The sequence below is a fragment of the Haliotis rubra genome, unplaced genomic scaffold (assembly GCF_003918875.1).
Source record: "Haliotis rubra isolate DU_JTF1 unplaced genomic scaffold, ASM391887v1 Scf214, whole genome shotgun sequence".
NCBI classification, from domain to species: domain Eukaryota; kingdom Metazoa; phylum Mollusca; class Gastropoda; order Lepetellida; family Haliotidae; genus Haliotis; species Haliotis rubra.
The window spans coordinates 873,291-894,550 of NW_025766159.1; the positions used below are offsets into that span (position 1 = coordinate 873,291).

Consider the following 21,260-nt stretch of genomic DNA (forward strand, 5'->3'; position numbering starts at 1 on the left):
TTCATCGGTCCGATTTTGAGCCAAACGGACAATAAGTGTTTAGACATTATGATGATGGATTATGATGGTGCCTATTTAGACTGGTCTCCTTTCAAGTCCCAGCACAAAAGCTATCCCTTGCGAAATTTATTGTGTAAAAATATGGAAAAGATATGCATAACTTGCATTATAATTGAAAGCAGCAGGAGAGATTGAATATGCATCCTTTCATTTATAACCCTTCACCTCAAGGAAAATACCAAATGTGAAGAACAATGTTGACATGACAAGGAAACCATTCATTGCAAGCTGAAACAGCAAATCTATAGAGAAAGGGGCTGCTGTGTGACATGTAAATTCTAAAGTGGAACACTTTTTATGGATAGAAAACTTCTTTGTTGCAGTAGTAGTTGCGACGTTTCGGTGTAGACTACTACTGCAACAAAGAAGTTGTCTGTCCATAAAAAGTGTTCCACTTCATCATACCAGCTTCTAAATGCCACTAAGGAAATGTAAATTCTACTACTGACATCACATTCCCTGAGGCATCACTTGGAACTATATCTGAATATCTGCAGGTAAAATCAGTTGAAATAGGTAACCTAGTCATCATAAACTACTGACTGCTAAATAAGATAAAATGCAGTTTAACTTATGCAACCTCTTCTCATCAAACCAATACATGCGACATTTCACATTGACAAAATCTAGGACAACCCAATTCTGTGCCCCTTTGACCATTTCCCATCTTGCACCTCTACTGACCCAGCTGTAAACCAACCAAACAGTGTCATTGTAAACTTGAAATGTTATCATTGGAAGAAAAATAATGAAAACAATATGCTTGTTAACAATTTTATTTTGTTTACCATGTTGTGATAACAATGTAAATAACAAAATAAATAAATTGCAATAAAGTTTGACACTATGATCACAGTTTTGTGTACTGGTTGTTGGTAAGCAACAGATGAAACGTGGCCAGTAATATATACAGGGAATCCTCACAACATACACATACAGCATGTACAGGATGAACAGACTCCAATACATTTTCATTGGCCTCACCTGGAGGATATAACAGTCTCTGTAGTAAAGAGTCAGCTCAATACATCAATGACCATGTATATACTGTATCTACCAAACAAATCTTCAACAACGTTGTATGAATGTCAACTATCAACATCATGACCATATTAATAACAACATCAGTCACTGGAGGTAAGTGCCATTTCAAAAACCAACTCCACTGTATAAAATAAGTCATAAAAACATATGTCACATGCTATTTGGACACACAGTCTGCATCCAAACTTTCTCTTTGCATGCAATGCAATAGGTGCTGAATTTTGCCGTCATGTTGAAACCTGAATCTCTTTTCCACAGATAACAGCCAACAGGATCAGTAGTATAATACTGTATTCTGGGATTTGTGTTGTCATATTGATGAGTCACTGTATGACAATCCTGGGTTGATGGAAGATGAACTGAAAGCCCATTGAGACATGGCAGTTGAAAACACATCGCTGGTTGTTTGTCCGTCAGTTCGAATTCATCGAAAACATTCAGTTTCAAATATAACACTCAAGTCTTCTTCAACACAGGGTAGATCACCCCACAGAAGTAACTCTTCACCTACAAGTAGAAGAATATCTTGGTTAATACAGATTAACACAGTATAGAGGGATCAACAGTCACGGCAGGTCATTCTCTATCATCTTCCTGGTATCACTCAAACAGGAAGTGTGAAGAGGAATGATTGCACCAGCAAGAGCCAACAATGTATGATGAGATGAATTGTTTTTGTCATGTTACAAACTGAAAGCAAGCCATCAAGGATGTTTTTGGTAGTTATTTTTAAAGTTAAGATATAAAGTCCTCAATTGAAAATGTATCAAATCCTTAGGAAATCTGACAAATAAAAAGTAAGTTTGATACTTTGCTTTGACAGTACTTGATCTATATGACCGAAACTTGTAGATATCTAGGCAAGACAAACCAATGGTTGACATAGGGAGCAACTTCCATGACATATGTGGATGATGGATTGCAGTGAAAGTAGTAGGGGGAATAGCGGTACGGGATCAAGTCCAACAAAAGCCTCTGCAAAGCCTTATTTCACAAATAAAGCTTTTGTTAGGCCATTAGATCTCGCACCAGTATATCTACTACTTTTGAGCCCCCGGTTAACTTCCCGCCCACACGTTGTACTGTGCCACTATGCCACGCTGTTTTGTTAACTACGGCACTATGCCACGTTGGCAGGAGGTAACATTGTACCGTACGGTACGATCAATAATTCCTCTCTAGCGAACCCTCTACCTGGCCCATCTCTCAAGTAGTACAAGTTCGGCTCGTCTGCTTTGATGCCCACTTTATCTATGTTGTAAGTTTTGACTGACCATATCGGATCGGTGGCTCGCTTACGGCTATCAACCTCGTGTTCCCCCGGCTGGTATAGGTACCTCACTAGGGCCCTATCTGGTATCTGTTTCTCCTTCCCACGCAGTGGGGCAGCCGACTCTGCTACTATTGATTTTAGTTTGATAGCGTCGGCTGGTTTCTTGCCGGTGAGCCGGGTGATTTCATGGTTTATGGCCGATACCACCTGAGGCAGCCGCGCTACCCATTCAGTCGATCGTTTTCCCAGGTTGGCCATCTCTCTCGCATACTGATGCCCGAATAAGCGCTCAGCCAAAGTCCTATTGAATCTCTCAACTATGGCTTGGCTGCGATGGGCTCTGGCCGTGCTACGCCTGACCTTGGTATCGTGTTTATCCAGCAGGTGTGACACGGCACTCATGAACTCCCGCCCGGGGTCAACTTGCAGCTCTGTTGGCCACGTCAGCGGACTGCGCTTGTATATGCGTTCGAATCCTCGGGCTACCTGGGCCGAGTCTTTCGTGGTCAAGGGTTCGGCTTCCTTGTAGCGACTGGCCACGTCCATGACAGTTAAGGCATACTTGTACCTCTTATCGTGGGGTAGGAACAGGAGGTCGGCCTGGTGAACGCTATTGGGTATGTTAATACCAAACTTCCTTCAAGGCACGTAGCGTGGTGCCGGTAAATAGATCTGCCACAGGGCTTGTTTTTCAAGCCACGCTTTGGACTCCTCCGGGGGTACTCGCGCCATTTTAGCTAGCTTATGTACGGCGCTAACTCCTTTCCAGTACCCACGCGGGCTGTAGTAAATAGCCTCAAACTTTCTCTGGTTCCGTGACATGTCACCCCGACAGGGTATGGTAATTACATATACACCTATGTTCTTGGTTCAATTTTCTCATGCCCGTACGCGTACGTGTTTATCCGATCAATAGCTATCCAACGTTTAGTGTCCATCGGCGACAGGGGCGTCTTGTTTATAGTCAGTCCGTATATCCTATGCCCATCACTTCTAAGCGTGTTCATTTTATGCCTGAAGGTACGGGTCTTGAACAGGGCTTCCTTTGAATCTGGCGTGTTTGATGTGTTGTTTCACCACGTACTTCTTAACACCCTTCGCCTTCCGGATCTCACCATTGTCGGCCTTCAGGATGGAGTACATCTTAAGCCTCAAACCTATGTACTCGGCTATGGGCGTGCCAGCACACTCGTCCTTCATCTTACCTAGGACCTTTTTATTTACCGTGCTGTGTATGGCATGGTCCTTGGGTAGTCACTGGTGTCGTACAAATCAAGGCGTTTTTTTAAGTCCTCGTACACGTCCTCGGTTGGAATCTCCAACAGCAGGGAATCCGTGTCAGTGTACAGCACTTCACACCTGTCGCCTTACTGTTTCTTCAGTTCGTTGTAGTAAAAGTCGTACATCAGGTGTTTGGATAAATCGAGGATGCTCATCCCCACGTAAACAGGACGATTGAATTTGATGTGGCTTTTATTCATGTGTAGGGCAACCAGGTCGTCGGTGAATATTTTGCTACGGTTGAATGCCGGACTGGCTATCAGTCTCCTGAGCTTGTCTTCCTCATTCGACCGAACCAGCTTCACAGTCACGCGTTTCCTCAGGTTCTCTATAGTCTTACCAAACACCGAGTTGTTCATGAGCTTGTAGAGATTTTTCTCAAAGTCACTGGTGGCAAGCTTCGGAGGTCTGTATTCATTCTGATGTATGGCTCCATCCAGGGGCTCTGGTTGAACACGAGCACCCTGTGTATTTTGGTCAGCCTCATACCCAACGACAGGTACAGCTGTAGGTTGCGATAGTGAACGATGTACTTGGTCTTATTCATTAAGTTGGGCACGAGTTTTTCAACGTCTGCCACCTGCCCACCTAACAAGTTATGTTGGTACTCAGACATCCAGTCTGGGTTAACCCTCATACGTTCGGGAGCTAGGGGGTAGCTGTTGTGTGATGTGTGTAATTCCTTGGGGTATTCTAAGTCCACCTCGAGGATATAACCTTTGTTCGAATCTGGTGCGATGCTCATAACATCGACCTGCGTCGCGATGCCCATTCGAATCCCCTGTGGGGTAGATACTGGCTCATGGCCCAGCCGTTACAGGTTGTTAGCGTCGAGGTAGAGAATATGATTGGTTGGCTTGCTCGGGTTGTAGCCTTTCACATTATTGATTATTTGCTTTTCGGCGTATCGTTTGGTTGCCATGGAAATCCCACCTGCAAGCCTTTCTCAATGAATAGGTGCAGATGTAATCGGTGAGCAATTCCAACTTAACTCCGGTCTTTTCAACAATGCATCCCACGACAGACCTGGGCTGGTGTAGTACCATCTTGGGGTCGAGTTGATACTGCTTAAAACACGTCCGCCTAAACGTCTCAAACACGTCGGCTAACAGCAGTACATCTGTCCTCAAGTACAGGTCGTGATAGTCTCCCAGATTCTTACAGCCCAGTTTATTCCATACGTTAATAGCATGCGAGTAATCGTCTCGGGTGATTGCCGAGTCGGTCAGGTTGCTGTAAAATTCTCTGATGGGGGGTAGTCGAGTCTCGGCGAACTTGGCCCAACCATCCATGTACTCGTAGGGGTACACGCCCTTCCTCATCAGCAGGGGTCGAGTCTCGGCGTCGGTATATCTATCAGTGATCAGGAAGGTATCGTTGGCCTTGACCAGACTGTCGAGTGATGACAGGAGGAACTGAACCGAGTCGATGAACCTCAGACCATTCAAGCTGAAAGAGATGTATCTCTCCATGTTGTTGGGGATGCACGTCAGGTTGCCGTCGATTTTCGCGATGGCCTGCATGATTAAATGAGAATCGTACCCTCTCAAGTTGTGGAAGACCACGGGTATGTTTATTGTCTTGGGGGTGATTCTAAGCTTGAGGTTGCATGCCTTGTGAGCGGCGCCTCTATACTTACCAGTGACGTGGCAGTGATCTCTCACCAAATCACCATTCAGTGGTGAATCACACACGTGGCATTGAGTGCTGCAGCCGTGAGCTAGCCTGTCGGCTTGGGTCATACGCATGGGAGCGACTGTATACAGTGCATTCCTAATACTTTTCTCTTCCTCCTGCAAACACTTTAGAAACTTTTCAGCCGCGTCGGGACCCCTATACACTACAGGAGCTTACGTTTCCCCATCACATCGGACGACCACGTATCCAAACCCACAGGCCTCATGCTCCTGTGTTTTGTGTGTGAAGCTCTCGCCTGTGGGTAGAGCATTGGGGATACCCCCAACAGCCTCAACGGGTTTGACCAAGGCTTCAAAGTCGGCGTAGATGATATAAGGCACAGACATTTGGTTCTTGTGGTTGCCGAATTTTAGGATATTGTCACCTTCCTTGGGCATGTCAGCTCGTATGGCCTTCTGCCCCACACCTTGGCAATCCTCCCGGTGGGATTCTAATAAATCAGCTCGTGTGAAGCCATGTAGGCATCGTTATGCAAAAGTGTTTTTTCCCCATCGTTATTTCGACTGGTCGCAACAGCAGCCTACTGAGATGTTTTATCCACGTGTAGTGATACTTTTCACCTTGCTGGATCATGAATATATTGACCACGCCGGCGACCCAACAGTTGGGGTTTCCCCAATGGACTGACCCTGTGTACTATTGTTGTGTTGCCTTCGTGCCCTAAAGACGCGTTATAAGCTAGATTATTCTGTTTTTCTATTTTAGTGATCTGAGATATGGGGGTGGGTTTATCCATACCATCCCAGTTGAGCCCATCGTCTTGGGGATAGCTAGAAAGCCTGTTCGAATTAGTGTCAGCTGGAAACAAGGCTGACCTGATAGCTACCATCAGGCAATCGTCTCCTCTATTCTTGGCGTTGACCATGGCCTGTTTTTCTTATAGTAGGGGGCAAGTCTAGGTATGACCCACCTCTGAACGGCACGTAGTTAGCTATGTCTAGATAGACATTATCGATTTTATCAACGACCCACCCGGACCCCATGAGTGTGTAGCGTTCTAGGTATTCTCGTATCTGCTGAAAACTGGTATCGATTGATGTGTCTATGGTCTCTGTATCCGTAATCGACCTCTTGTCTGCCTCGAAGTAAGGCTGAGCGCATGCTCAGTGACCCCATTTCCCTGCTTATCGAGTGACATTTTCACTGTGATCTGAAACTTTATACTTCCCAGATTGTTTGTTCCTGGTTTATGTATCCTATCAGACATGATATCTGTGATGTCTATGTTCCTATCAACATGCATGGGCCAGCCTCTCAAATAGTTACCTACAGCGCGCTCAGTGGGTATGAACTGTAGGTCAATAGATCTATTCTGCCGTAATAGTTCTACAAGCTGTGGTTTCCTCATACGGGAATATCCGCCTAACCCCAAATTGCGTACCTCGGCTTTTAATTGTTTTACAGTGGGAGGTTTTGCTACGGGGTCATGTGATAACAATGCGACTAACCCGGCTCTCCCCAGGTGGGAATAACCCGTGAACCCAAGCTCTTTTCCTTGGACTTTTAATTGTTTTACCGTGGGAGGGGCTTGTATGTAATCTCAACAATGCTGGTTTGGCCATTCGAGAATAACCATTTACACCACGCTGTCTGGCGATCTGCTTGAGCTCGCGAGTAGTAGACATTGTTATACCAAAGCGTATACAATCTCTAATTGGGCCGCCGGCAAGGGAGGTAACTCCTACAACCTTGATAAGAAATAGTGAGGCGCTTTAGTAAATATCTAGATAGGCCTTATCGATTATACCCTCGACCCACCCGGAACATGTGCAGCATAGTAGGGTGTTTTGTATTACTTCCAACGAGTCGCCAACAAGTATATCTATATCCCCATGCACATCTACTCGTCCACTATCAAAGTAATTCCAAGTGTGCTCAGCAGCCCACGGTACATCAAACCCTACTTTCACCATGATTGTAAATGAGCACCCCTTATAGAGTTTGCTGACAATCATGGGTTTGAGGACACTGATATCTATACTTCCCCCCACATCCATCTGCCAGCTTCTCAGGCAATTTTCCCTGGGCTCAATTTCCACAAACATTGTTATACCTATGTGTACACAGGCTCTAATTGGGTCACTACACCTCCATGCTAAGGAGGCGCATACATTCGTTTATGTAGGCCTTTTTCTTCTCAGATAAGATGGTGCCTGACTACGTTTGCCCCGTGGGCTTTACATAAACGGTAGTGGCATCTCACTCCAATACCGCACACTGAACACGTGTAGTTCACAAAACATTTTCTATCAAAACAACAATACCCCTCCATCCTACATTTCCTACCGCAGGTCTCAGGCTTCCCCCTCAGTATGTACTGGCATCGGTACGGGGCAGGTCTCATCTTTGGTATACTTATATGAGTACTTAGTCTAATTGTTTTGCAACAAACGCAGTCGCTGCTAGACCCAGAGCGATAAAGATCAATTCCCGGTCCTTTTGCCTCGGGGATGGTGTGTAGTACTGAGCGAGTGTTGGCTTAGGAGGTAGTGGTTCAAGCTGTTTACCTGTTAGTAGGTAGTATTCTCTCCAAGGCGTCGTCGACATGCGTGGAATGTTTTAGCGGCATGGTTTTCACGCCTGAGTTGTTCGTTAATGTAATCGATCCTCTGGACCGCGTCTCTTCGCGTGCTTTCGGATTAAGCTGCTTGTAATTGCTCAACCGCTGAAGTCATGGCACTTCCTCTCTGCCTGAATCTCAGCCGCGTGTGACTCCGTGGTTTCGAGAAGAGGAAATTACTCCCGAAAAATGCCAGGGCGTTTACTAACGCCCGCCGATATCATGGCGATCGTGTAGCCATCCTATATATAGTTACATTTACTTCAAAATATTATCCGGTGGGATGCCTTGTTTCACTAGGATGTCCTTGGTGGCCATCGCCATACCAAGGTTCATTATGAGCATACCCATATCCTGCAGGTTGAAATCTAGCTTGATAGTCGGTTGTTTAAGCACCATTTTGGTCAACCTAGCGCACCCTCTACGGCTGAACTGGCGACCGCGGTGGGCGTGGTATCGTCGTTGACAAACGTTTTCCCCTCAGACATTATGTATATTATATAAAAATATATATTTATAACATGATATGTGGGTTGACCTCTAATTGTGGGGGTTCCTCCCTGGGGTTGTTTGTTATATAACCATGAGATAGCCGACGACAGCAGTTAAGCCTGCAATCAACAAGAGTGGAGCCGGTTTCCACCTGATACTTTTATGTTGGTTACACCACCTTTTTTTACCGGGAGCTACTCTCTTAGGGTTCTTCTGCCTGGTGACTGTAGGGGGGGTTGGGGTGGGGTCTCCTCTGAAGGGGTCTCCCCCAACTCCGGAGGTGTCATTTCTTGGGCAGCATCCATCTTGTATACTATTATTATTATTTTTTCCCTCCTTAAATTGGCAATGCTTTGCCGTGATAATCGCCGCCGTCACCGGGGCTAAAAACATACCGTATTTGTGGTACAGCACGCAGCTGATAGAGCTCAAGGCGTGTTCAATAAAAGGGTCTTTCTCGAGGTCTTCCCACAGGTAAAGTCGGCGTTCTTGGGGAATGGGAAGGAAGTACGACGCTATACCAGTGTATATCTGGGTCATAGCCGATCCTATAGTTTTCGTCATCTCGGCCCCCGAGTCTAGCCTCGTATCTAGTGTACAGCTTATCGATTTCTTCGGCTGACATTTTGTGAATTTTATCGGGAGTGTAGTCCCCAAAGTAATGTTTGGCCTTTCCACCAACAACCAGCGCCACCAGTCTCTCTCGCTTATCATCATCCCCTGGCACCAACAGTTGTTCTAGCAATTCATCACACTCCATCTTATAATGTAATAAGTAAGTTTTAGTTTTAATAATAAAATACCCGATGCAGGCTAAACACAGCGAAATGAAGGTTAAGTTGCACACGGCTAGCACTTAAAAAACAACCATTGCTTAGCTTTGCTGAGCATTTACTTAGCATTGCTAAGCTAAAACACCCTATAGGCCACGGGTTGGTGGGTCTTGAGCACGAGCTTAGCATGTTTAGTTTCAGCGAGCTGTTTCTTCACACGTTCCCTATCATGTTTGCTCATCACATCGTTCTCTCTCAAACACTCCTCGAACGAATCCCTGTCCTTACAATGGAACAAGGCCACCCATCGTGTCTGCTCCCTGAGATCTTTCAACACCGAGTTGAACTTCTGCGTTAGTACCCAGACGCTGTGCTTTGCGTGCCGGCCGGAGAAGGCCAGGTACGATAGCATGTCTCTCTTTTTTGTTATCTCACGATTAACGCTGCAGTCGTCCAGTATGAACAGCGTCGACTCCCCTTTAAATTTCCTGTGATAAGCTTTCAACCAGTCCTGCAGGCGGTGTCCCCGGTCGATCACCCAAGGTCTGTATCTGTGGAGTAGGGCACATGATAACGATGTTGTCGAACACATCCCGGTAGTACCCCTCCAACATATCCAGCACAAAATCGGTCTTCCCACAACCAGTCTGCCCGCACACTATGGCACAGTGTTGGTCGCGGGGCAAATCAGCAGGCAGTGGCCTGCACCCATTAGATGGCTTGCCGCCATCAGTAGATGGCTTGCACGAATCTCCCATTGTCTATATTGCGCGTCCATAATAACGTACAGATATAATTTCAATTTGCCCGCGGGTTGAGCCTTCTTGGTAATCTGGATTGTAATCCCCTCGCTGCCATTATCAATGCGGCGACCGCTGCCGTGCAGTTTATAGTCTTCCGTGGATCGCATGTCTAACCATAGCGCGTACTTGGTGGTCAGGTATTCACCGATCTGCACGGAGGATAGGTCCAGGTCTTTGGTTATGTATGGGTGTTGTTTAATGGCCGGTAGCTTTTTTATCTCATCCCACTGCTGGTATGCCCTCATACCATGACTGAACAGCTGGTTGGGCACCCTGGATGGTCACTTCAACCTTTTCAATCTCGGGGTTGAAAAACTTCTCACTGTCCCTTCGAACGGCTCGTAATCCTCCACGGGGACGTAGGATCCTTTCATCGGCCCGCACGACAGGCTGATATTCCACACAGTGTCGCTTTTATCCCGCGACGACTGATCTATGCCTCAGTATGCGATCGTACAGGATGGCCACCTTCCCGAGTACTGGTTTGAACCTGCCTGGCCAGCTCGGGCTAGTGACCATGTCGAACTCCAGAGAGATGTTGTCGACGGTATAACTGGCCTCATCACCGTTCGGGCGACGCACTACTTTGCTGTAGTCGTTAAACGTGAGCTTCGTATTCAAGCCTATCACCCAGAGCGCCTGGTAAAACGGTGCGTGTTCCGTGAGCAACTTCGAAGTCGAAATGCGCACGCAGAACCTGTTCCCGCATCGCTTTGGCGATGGCCTTTTCACCGTCTGTGATCTTGTCTAACTGGTCTTGCGTGAAGCTGTATCCCACACGACGACCGGGTCGATTTGTTGATGCCCTGGTACACGCCATTGGCGCTGCGTTCTCCCTCGCTTTTTCCAGAGGTCCCCGTAGCAGTGAAACATGTCACTGTCGTCGATGCTCAGCACCTCGTTACCGCTGATCTTGATGGTGGTTTTCTTGATGATGGCTCGACCTACGTTCCGCACTAGCTCGCGTTTATCGTTGTCGGAGGTCAGCGTGAGGTTGAACGTCAGTCCAACCGTGCCTGGTACGATAAGGTCATTCTGGCCCAGGTTTGGAAATCTAACCAGCAGCGTTTGGTTCTGGTCTATCTTGCTGGGGTTGTTGGTGATGGTCACCGACTGGCGCACGGCTCTGACGCCTAGAGGCTCTCTTGATCTTTCGGAAAGGATCTAGTTTCCTACCATACATTGTTATATAAATAAAATATAAAAGTTTAATATTAAATAATGGCTGAAGGCGGCCATGAGTACATCCCTATGGATGATATGTGGGATAATTTCGGGTGCTTTGTCAACACTCACCAGTCGCCCTGGTGGGAGTCAACTGATCCGTGATGAACTAGGCTTCATAGATTACGGTGGCGCACGGCCTAAGCATCCCCCCGAAGGTCATCCAAGATCTGCAAGCAGCCAGGCCCGAACTCAGTAATACCGGGGACATACCCCAACGTGCTAAAGAAACATCAGACAGTCTTGACAAAATATTGGCCACGTACCATGCCAACCCCTTGCCGGGTCTCGAATTTCCCCTGAGGGAACTGTACGGTCTAGACGAAGACTTGAAACATGTACGCGGAGAACTCGTGAACAACATGGGGAAACTGAACGAAGTCGATAAGCACATCGCTCGCGAGAAAATAAAACTCGCCGAATCGGACGGTGATATGAAACGGCGTATCGAGGAGAGAATAAAAAACTTGGAAGACGAGAGACGGACTCGGTTGGAATCCGCTTCCTCTAACCGGGAAGCCCTCCGATCCCAGATCAGCCGCGTGCGGGAAACCATTGATCGAGTCCTAAATGAAAACACCACCTTGGCCAACAGGATCCGAATCCTCTTCCGAGAGCAGGGGATCACCATCGCCAGCATTCTGACTGCATTGGGCTTCATCATATCAACCCTGGTGGTGTCATTGACGCCTGCCGGCGGCAGTGGTCCACCAACACCAACACCCCCAAGTGGTGGTGGCGTCAGAGACTGGATAAAAAATCTCGGGGAGGCCCTGGCTAAACTGGCTGGTAAGGCCGCCGAAGCCCTACCCGGCATCCTGGGTAGCATCGTCTCGTGGCTGCTGAGCGCTCTGGCTAAAACTGCCACGTGGCTTAGGCAGAACCTGTGGGCAGCCATCGTCGCCGTTGCAGGTCTGGTGTACGTAGCGGCTAAGGAATTTTGAACCAAATGAGTTCCAAACCGGCCGCGACCCCACCAACCACCAGGGCTGTTTTACGATCGATGTGCTGCTGATTGGACGCCTGCTGTTGGGGCTGTGGGGGTGTTGGTTGAGCCCTGGACTCCGGGGGTGGCGCCACTATACCCGTTTCACCGGTCATGGGTGGTGGGACGTGGGGGGTGTTAACATCGGGGTTGACGCTCAACTTTTGGCCCGCCGTGGCTATAACTATTTCGTTGTTGTAGCCCACCACTTTTTTTACTCTCAGTTGCATATCGCCCGGAGCCATGTATAGTCCCACGTCGAAGACGTAGTCGACTTTCGACCTGGCGTATTCCAACACGTCTTGGTAGCGTTTGATGGCACTCGGGAGATCAACTGGAGCATTGATAGCATCCTCAACGTTAACAACGAACTGTTTCTGAGCGTCGTAAGCAGTCCCCTTACCGAGGATGTTGGATCGCGTTTGCGTCTGCGCACCCAACTGCGCCCACACCTACGTTCGAATCGAGTCGTTCAATCTGATTACACCGGCACGAGTAAACCCTCTCGACGGGTCCAACATGAACTTTTTCCAGTCATCTGCTGCCCCCTGCTCGAACCTCCAGACTCGGTAATCCTTGCTGTTGTCGAAAGCCATGTAACGGTCATCCCACTCGTTTGTTGTGAGGTGATGATACGACTTGTAACCCCATTCTTTCATCTTTTCGCTGGCATCCACGAGGGGCATGTTGTGAACGATGGGGATACCCAACCCGTGGTTCAGTCCCAGCAAACGCCAATCCGCCTTCGGGTTTAGTTCGAATTCGTTGCAAATACGTTCGTAGGCCTGTCTATCGTACTGGTTATTTACTGCGTTCCATGCTTTGTCCTGTGGGAGCGGGGCGCTCATCTCATTGAGGATACGTCTGATCAGGTAGTACACGTGGAACGTGAACACAGACTGACTCAGCGGTCCACGCCGAGTGTCGGTCAATGTCACACCACACCCCGTTGTAGCGCACCACACAGCGAAGTTGAGTTGATTCTGCCAGAACTGCATCGGATTCTTGAACCAAGCATGAACTACCTTGGCGTTAGTCACCGAAAACCTATACCGATCGAACACATCTATGAACTGGGCGTCGAAATACAGCCCATCAGCGACCACGATCTTGTGTGGGAAATCTATGTCCAGTTTAGGGTAAAACACTCCAGGGAGTACATTTTAAAAGTATTATATAATGAGTATATATACTCTAACATGTACATAACACTTCCAGGAATAACGAGCGGCGAGGCCGTTCAGCTGATACATGCGATCGATAACACGTCGGGTCAACTCGAAATCGCACTCTGCGATATCACCTACCTACCGCGATGGACTAACATCAACGTCAACAACAACAAGCTGTTCGTCAGTGGCACCCGCAATCAGATAACTGACGGCTACTACAGCGTGTGCTCGCTAAGCGACGAGGTCTTCAAACCCCTGGGAGCCGAACTCAAGATGAACGAGTCAAACGGCACAGTGGTGTTAATCAACAACGGAAGAAACTCCTTGAGGCTCGGTCGGCCATTGGCTAGGACACTAGGTATGCCACCGGACGAGATAAAACCCACAACTACCGTCACAGGCACGAAGTTACCCGACCTAGTACCGTACCGGTAGCTGTGCATTCACCTTGGCCAGCTGAGCACAACGGACAACATTCAAGGGGGTCACCCTTCCACGATACTGAGAGCCGTACCGGTGAAAACGGAGAAATACAACGATGGCAGAACAAAGTCGTTTTTCACCGCAGCAGTATAAGAGGTTAACTTCGGGGCAACATCCCTGAGCTGATAATATCGGTGTTAGATATAAATCATAATCCTGTGAATATAGGGTACCTCAGCATAACGCTGCACATAAAATGACCAGCGCACAAGGCCCCGGAATGAAGGTGAAAAAATGTGCCAATGCGGGGATCTCCGACCTCGGGGACATACGCGGATTCGACGACCCCGGAGTAGATGGTAAATTGTACGTCTTGCAACTGAAAACAACATTTACAAACGCGTTGAAGTCCCCTCCATCGGTGGTACTAGCAACCTAAGTGATATAGTAGATACCTCAAGAGCGGCCGTCAACACTCGGTACACCCTAGTCAACACCGGTGATGAATGGATAATATACCCATCGTTCGAGGGCAAACTGTTCGACTTAGACGATGTTTAGAGCAACGTGACGGCCATCACCAAAAATAAGCAGTATTCCCTCGTCTTAACCGACGACGACAAGTGGGTGTTGTTGCCCGCTAAAGTCGACTGGTTTCTCAACATTAGGCTCGGCTCCCCTCGTGTTCACGGAGAACAAAGACAACTACCTAAACAAAGTCGCGTGAACAACGGAACCCTGCTCGTGGCTTACGTCCGACGCAGAGACGTGAGTGTAATCATCAGTCCACTTGCCAGTATGGCAGCGCACATGCTATCTAGCAAGCCCGGGATGCAAAACGTGGTATTGCAGTTGGTGTCTGAATTCGAAGGCGTGGTCAACATCCTGGAGAGTCTACCAGTGAACTCAACGCTGGTCATCCAAGTCTACCTAGGGAACCATCGGCGGGATGATGTCGAAATCGTGAAGGGGATCAAACTCCAGTGGGGGAAACGACACCAGTATCACGTTTGCACTGTTTACGTGCGGGTGGGTGTCGACTCCAACACCAGTCTGCAGGGGGTCACCGTGACCGTGGAAGACACGATATCACTCACCAAGATCTTCCTACCCGACAACATACACTTCATGGGGGTGAAGTGCATTCCTGAGAAATTATCACAAAAACAATTGGAAACTATCTCGTAATAGTATTATAGCAATGACCAATCATCGGCCCAACGCCACGCTTAACGATCTAGGGGACACGGAGGGATTCGATCAGCCTGGTGAGGAAGACACCTTATACATCCTGCACTTGAAAGACAACGTGTATAGGCGGGTGTCGTTATCAGATTTTAAAGAGCCTGATTGGTTAGTCAACTTAACCCTCACCTCACCTTATATCTCCTTGAAACAAAATAATACTCCGAGATTAGGAACAACAGCATCATTCTAGGGTCATTCATTCTGGAATCTAGTGTACAAGTCATACGAATCCCAGGCCACTCGGGCAACATGTTAGCTTCCAGTGGGGAGGTGAAGATAGAGCTCAAATTACTCGATTACCAAGAGGATTTTAGAGATGTTGCGAAAAACTTCACACTCATCATAGACATCTATCTCGGAGAGCTAGGGGTTTGGCCCCTGAATTTTATTAAACTTTTAGATGATATTAGGTTACGTTGGAAAGACAGGCATGAAAACCAACGTTGTCGTATTATTAAGGTATCGGGAAACAGACCTTTAGCAAGCCTTGATGGAGTTTGTGTCCTAAATGGAAGTAGAGCTGAGACCACGAGTTTTTACACGCAAGTTAATCTAAGTATTATCAGCTTTAAGTACATTAATCGAAGGTTAAATGAAACCCAATTAAAATATCTTTTGTAATATATATTATAGGATGGGGCTATACCCAGTCGTAGAGGAAGTAGCGAAGACCCTGGAAACCGTAGACGGGTTCCGCTTGAGACAGTTATGTGATGTAAAACGCCAACTAGAACAAGACCGTGACACGCGGAAAGCACTATATAAGAAGTACCATAGAGCTTTCAATGCTGTGGACGGGACTGATACTGCCCTTATGGCGACCAGCATGGGACTAGGTGCGGCAGGTGTTGGGTTGTTAGCTACCATCTTGGCTGCACCTATAGTTCTAGGCATTGAAATAACAGCTGGGGTGGCAGGGGTGTTACGGTTGGTGCTTAAGTTTGCATCCCGCAGACTGCATCGTAAGGCATTGAAACACGATGAAATCAGGGTTCTGGCTGAAGCAAAGCTGAACACGGTAAGTGAGCGTATTTCCACGGCACTCACTGACAGTAAGATCTCAGAGGAGGAGTTTCGTTCAATCCTCTCTGAACTCACAAAATATAACAAAATGAAACAAGAGATTCGATCCAAGTCTCGTAAGTCTGCTATCAGCGAGGACGAGAAAAAAAAGTACATAGAACAGGGAGTACGAAAAGCCCAGCAAGCCTCTATTACGAACACCAAAGAGATCATAGGCGATTCACATTAAACTGTTTCATCGAGGCCAACGTGGCATAGCGGCACAGTAGTGCCAAGTGTGGGCGGGAAATTAACCGGGGGCTCAAAAGTAGTAGATATACTGGTGCGAGATCTAATGGCCTAACAAAAGCTTTATTTGTGAAATAAGGCTTTGCAGAGACTTTTGTTGGACTTGATCCCGTACCGCTATTCCCCCTACTACTGTGAACCATGTCACCAAGCATGACCCACAAATGTTAGTGATATCTTCTCACCATGATCAGTCATTATTTCCATCATGGGTTCGATGTCTTCAGTTCACTATGACTAACATGGCTTTAAATGTTTTCACAAAGTTGTAGACAATTTTAATAGTGAACACACTACTGATTGGACCCCGTTGACAACCATCTCATCAGTACCTACTTACGTTGTGTGTGTGTTTTAATTAGATATTCATGCTTTTTTTAATATTAATGCCACACGTTACAAAATGGTCAATTAAAATACATTTATTACTACAGTAGAACATGGATATAGCGAACACGGATATAGCGTACAAACGGATATAGCGAACACGGATATAGCGTACAAACGGATATAGCGAACACAGATATAGCGTACAAACGGATATAGCGAACAAATTTTAAAGTCCCATCAATAGTCCTTTATAATTTCATTAAAATTATACGCGAATAACGAACTCATGAGTAGCAAATTAACGGCTATAGCGAACTGATTTACTACCCCCAAGAACCCAATTAACGACGTGATTAGCGAACTCACTCAGTGTAAGCTCAGACACTTAGCGGTATACAACCTCGTCAATGATTGGCTGAAAACTCACCTGCCTGGCTATCTTGAAGAGTACAAGCCTGATAACATTTTCAATGCTGACGCCCTAATGAAGACGAGATTGTGATGTCAGTAGCCCAGCAGTTTGCCACGCCCACTGTCACAGTGAAGATGATGAACCTCGCCCGAAGCCATCCTTTGCTGAAGCCAATGCAGCATTAGAGACACTACGTCATCTACTTGTTTGTGAAGGTTCAGATAGTTCTACCTTCGACTCTCTTGCAGATGTCTGTGATGCAGTTGACAAAATGACGTCGGCAAGACGTGGTGTGCAGAGCAAAATTGTGGACTTTGTTAAACGCAGTTAAGCTATATATTGTTGTGATTGTTAAACATGTTCTAGCTAATGTCTGTGAATGATAAATTCAGAATTTTAATGTTATGTCAATGTACAAGAATAAAGATTTGTAGCCTCAGCATATACATGTCTCTACATGTCTACAATCCAAGATGGTGGTCAAATGTGAATAACGAACAACGAATATAGCGAACTAAATTTCTTGGTCCCTTGGAGTTCGTTATATCCATGTTCTACTGTATTTGAGACATCACAAGGTGATAATCGGTCCTTTGGTTCTCACCTGCTTTGTTTACTCTTTGTGAGGCATGGACGCATGAGCTGAAGTACATCCAAAAGTGGCCATTGTTGCAGGACATCAAACACTTCCTGCATGGGCGTGACACTGTGTAGCCAATCTCGTTGCCACTGCAGAAAACAGACAGACAGTGAGTGAACTGAACATGCTGAATACAATATCTTTATACTCTATCACAACTGTAGCATAGTATTATATTGAGCAGAAGATGTTGAGAAGATGTCGGAGTCCAACCTTGTGTAGTAGCAGTAGTAAACTGAAAGGTATAAACACATTGACTGTGTCACATTTGGATTAGGATATAGTTACTGTCCCTTAATAAAAGTCTTCATTCCAAAATGGAAAAATATTTAAAGGTCAAAAGCAATATGACACCCCACAGGAGGAAAATATAATTTATGTTATAGAATGTGTTGTTCAAGATCAAATAAACATACCATGTTTATTTTCATAATCAATGGCTAAGTAAACTAAATGGAAGGTTTCAGAGAAAGTGGACATATTTATTTGTGTGGATATGGAGAAGTTAAGATTTGTCTCAGTTTTAACAATTTACCATGTTTACAGGTGATAAATTAATCCATCAAGACAGAGGCAGTGTTCTTAAAGATTTCAACCAACTCTAACTCTGATTAACGATTAGGGAATGATGTATCTAATGAATGTATCAACATGAGCAAGTTTGGAGCTTCTTATTGATCCACATACATCAGGTATTTGGCCAACGACACTCTCATGATTTCACATTGCAATGACTATGACATTCTATTATTATGAGTTGACAATGTAACAGGGACTCATGAACTTTGCATGGAAATGAAAATAGGTTTTATGTAAAAAGCGTAAATTTTAACATTGTAGTTACTTTGTTTTTTTCCTGTTTGTCATGTAAGCACCTTTCAAATGTATATACTTACCAAGCAATGCATGCAAGGTGGTTGATTTTACAGGCACAGTGATTGGTTAATATTTCTCCTTCAACAAGATCCACAGCACTAAAAAAATGATAAACACATTTAAATAGTTGATTTTCATGCCATCACCATTAATCATATGACTGTGCACACTTCCTTGTGACAAACAAGGGAAGCAACAGAAGGCCAATCTGTCTTGTCTCACTAAAAACACATGCTGTACAAAAAAGTCATAGTTCTGCTTTTAAACCTTCAATAGTAGCAGAATCTGCTAAATTCATACAGTACCTGGCTAGCTATTCTTGAAGCGTTCGTAGCCCTACGAACTTATTATAAAGCTCATTCTTAACACACTGGCTACTATCAAAGTTACGAATTCTTAGGGCTACGAACGTTTCAAGAATAAGGGCCCAGGGCCATTTAATCATGTTCTATCAATCTAAAGAAATGTTTACAAAAGAGAATCTGTTTATATTCAAATAATTTTACAATGGGTGGTTCCCCAGATTTCTGGAGCAAAGCCCAGTAATGGAATGAAAGTTTTTAAAGAAGTCCCACGGACTCCAAACCATCACTGATAAAACTACCTTTCTGGCTTGTTATGAAAAATAGGTTTGAGCTTGTGTGTAAGTTTTGGGTAGAAGAAATTCTATATGTCTTTAGAATGAGTCAGTTTCAATAAGTTCACCCTTAAAATATCACTTCTCAAACAAGTGAGGTGGGCCACCATTTCTAAATGCAAGGACTTTTTCTGATTTACTTTCATTCCAGCTTCATAAAATATTTCAATGCTTTATCTTTTCTGTAATTGAATACAATTGTCATAGTCATCAGCAGGCCAGTTATTACTAAAGGCAGTTGTGACACCATAACCATTCAATACATCATAATGTAATCTGTACATAAATTATTGCCCATCATTATCAACTTTGGGAACTTAAAATGCAGCTTTGACAGGTGCCAACATTACCATGAACTATCTTTTGACTGGGTGTTAAAAAAACTTTGCAAAGGCTGAAAGTATATTAGCAGAGAACTGTGATGCCTTCCTTTACAGTCAAGACATGACCAAGCATCATGTATTGACAGTATAGGACCGCCTCGTGGCACTCAGCTAATATAATACATCTATTAATGGTTAGAAATGTTCCACATGGTTCAGGTATTGTTTTAAATAATTTATGAATGAACTGCAATTAATGTACATGGTGTAAATTTATGATCTATCATAGAGAGGTTTTCCCTTTAACCAACTAACTAAGGATATTTTATCCTCTCGCCAGGTTTTCAGCATTTTGTTCAAAATCAAAAGTCTATTTTGTTCAAGTAGTGATCGATATACCATATAATTATTAGGGTCATACCTATAATTTTCGACAGATTTATCCAAAGATAGCGGGGGAAATACCACTTTCATAGAAAGATTTCAACAATATCGTTAGAACTGGCACAACAATGTTTTTAAGATTTCAGAAACTTATCAATCTGGAGTTTATACCCAAAACCATATATTGGGTGAGTACCGAGCAACGAGAACAGACATAGATTTACAAAGACAGAGGCTTGGCAATAACATTTACGAATTTCGGCTCCCGAATTTCCGCTTATGGTTACTCGACAACACTGTTCCATCAGTTGTTACAAAATGCCAGACTGTATATGGAATTTAGGCTATTGTACTTACTCTTTTTCTGGAATGTCTGTCGAGTACATTTGTGTTTTAGTATCGGCAAGTAGGACAGCTTTCATTCCCCGACGACAAACATTGGTACCACAAAACATACAGTCGAGGAAGTACACATTTTTCTCCCGGAATGTTGGGTGCAACTCCGATTTGCTCATATTTCACTCTTTTACAACAAAAATATCTGCTCAAGAGCAATTAGCCTCAATCATGTAACTCACAACTGAACGCCGGCACTTCCTCATACAAGGCCACATGTGTTTGTGTATTTATTATCCAACCTTGGTTTTCATTGGTCAGTATGGCAGTGTATATTTATAACCGGTCCTTTCATTGGATGGTTTTGAGAGTTGCGATTCGTCCTAACAACCTTGTCGCTAAGAGGATATACTGGTTTCGTAGCAACATTATTGTGATCACTTGTGCTAAGGATCTCCATGGACTTTTACATAGTTGAAATTAGGGACTGTTCATTATCAAGGGATGGGGGTGGGTGTGGGTGGGTTAATGATGATTTTTATGGGGAAGCATGTACAATATGAATGACCCCCTCTCCCTAAAAAGTATGTACAAAGTAAGTGACCCCCTGCATGTCGTGTAGAAAATCCGTGACCCCCTCCCCCTCCCCATGTTTTAAAGCATAATTTTAAAATATTTTGAAATGACCTCCCCCCACGAACAAAATGGGTGCCCCCCGCTTAAAATCATCATCACCCCCCTTAGCCAGAAATTATGTACGGTCTCTTACATGAAGTGGGTTCGGTTGACAATTTAATAATGAACAAGATTGTACCTACACATGAATGACAGCCGCAATACTGTGTTGATGAAAGAAGTATATATACGCGGAGTATTTCAGTGCCACAGCTGGATATTCTCACCCACGAATGTATGCATGGCTACTCCAAGTACCAAATTAATACTGTAAATATTACCAAAGTAGATTTGGTGTAT

The 21,260-nt window shown here is 45.2% G+C and overlaps 1 protein-coding gene across 1 annotated transcript; it reads right to left on the bottom strand.

Annotated features, from left to right (window-relative positions):
• Positions 1-820: 820 nt before the first annotated feature.
• On the bottom strand, positions 821-20,556 carry LOC124276846 (protein FAM72A-like). Its single transcript, XM_046712498.1, has 4 exons — positions 20,307-20,556; positions 18,626-18,703; positions 17,694-17,818; positions 821-1,611 (listed from the first exon to the last, which is right to left on the bottom strand). Exons 1-4 carry the CDS (start codon positions 20,462-20,464, stop codon positions 1,529-1,531), a joined length of 444 nt encoding a protein of 147 aa, XP_046568454.1. The 5' UTR covers positions 20,465-20,556; the 3' UTR covers positions 821-1,528.
• Between the last annotated feature and the right edge of the window lie 704 nt (positions 20,557-21,260).

Bases quoted from the DNA above. Each gene is read 5' to 3' on its own strand.
- LOC124276846 (XM_046712498.1), bottom strand. From the start codon at position 20,464: ATGAGCAAATCGGAGTTGCACCCAACATTCCGGGAGAAAAATGTGTAC. The intron at 18,704-20,306 runs GTAAGTACAATA...TCATTTTTTTAG, and splicing joins ACAGACATTCCAGAAAAAGA to TGCTGTGGATCTTGTTGAAG. The intron at 17,819-18,625 runs GTAAGTATATAC...TGTTTTCTGCAG, and splicing joins CACCTTGCATGCATTGCTTG to TGGCAACGAGATTGGCTACA.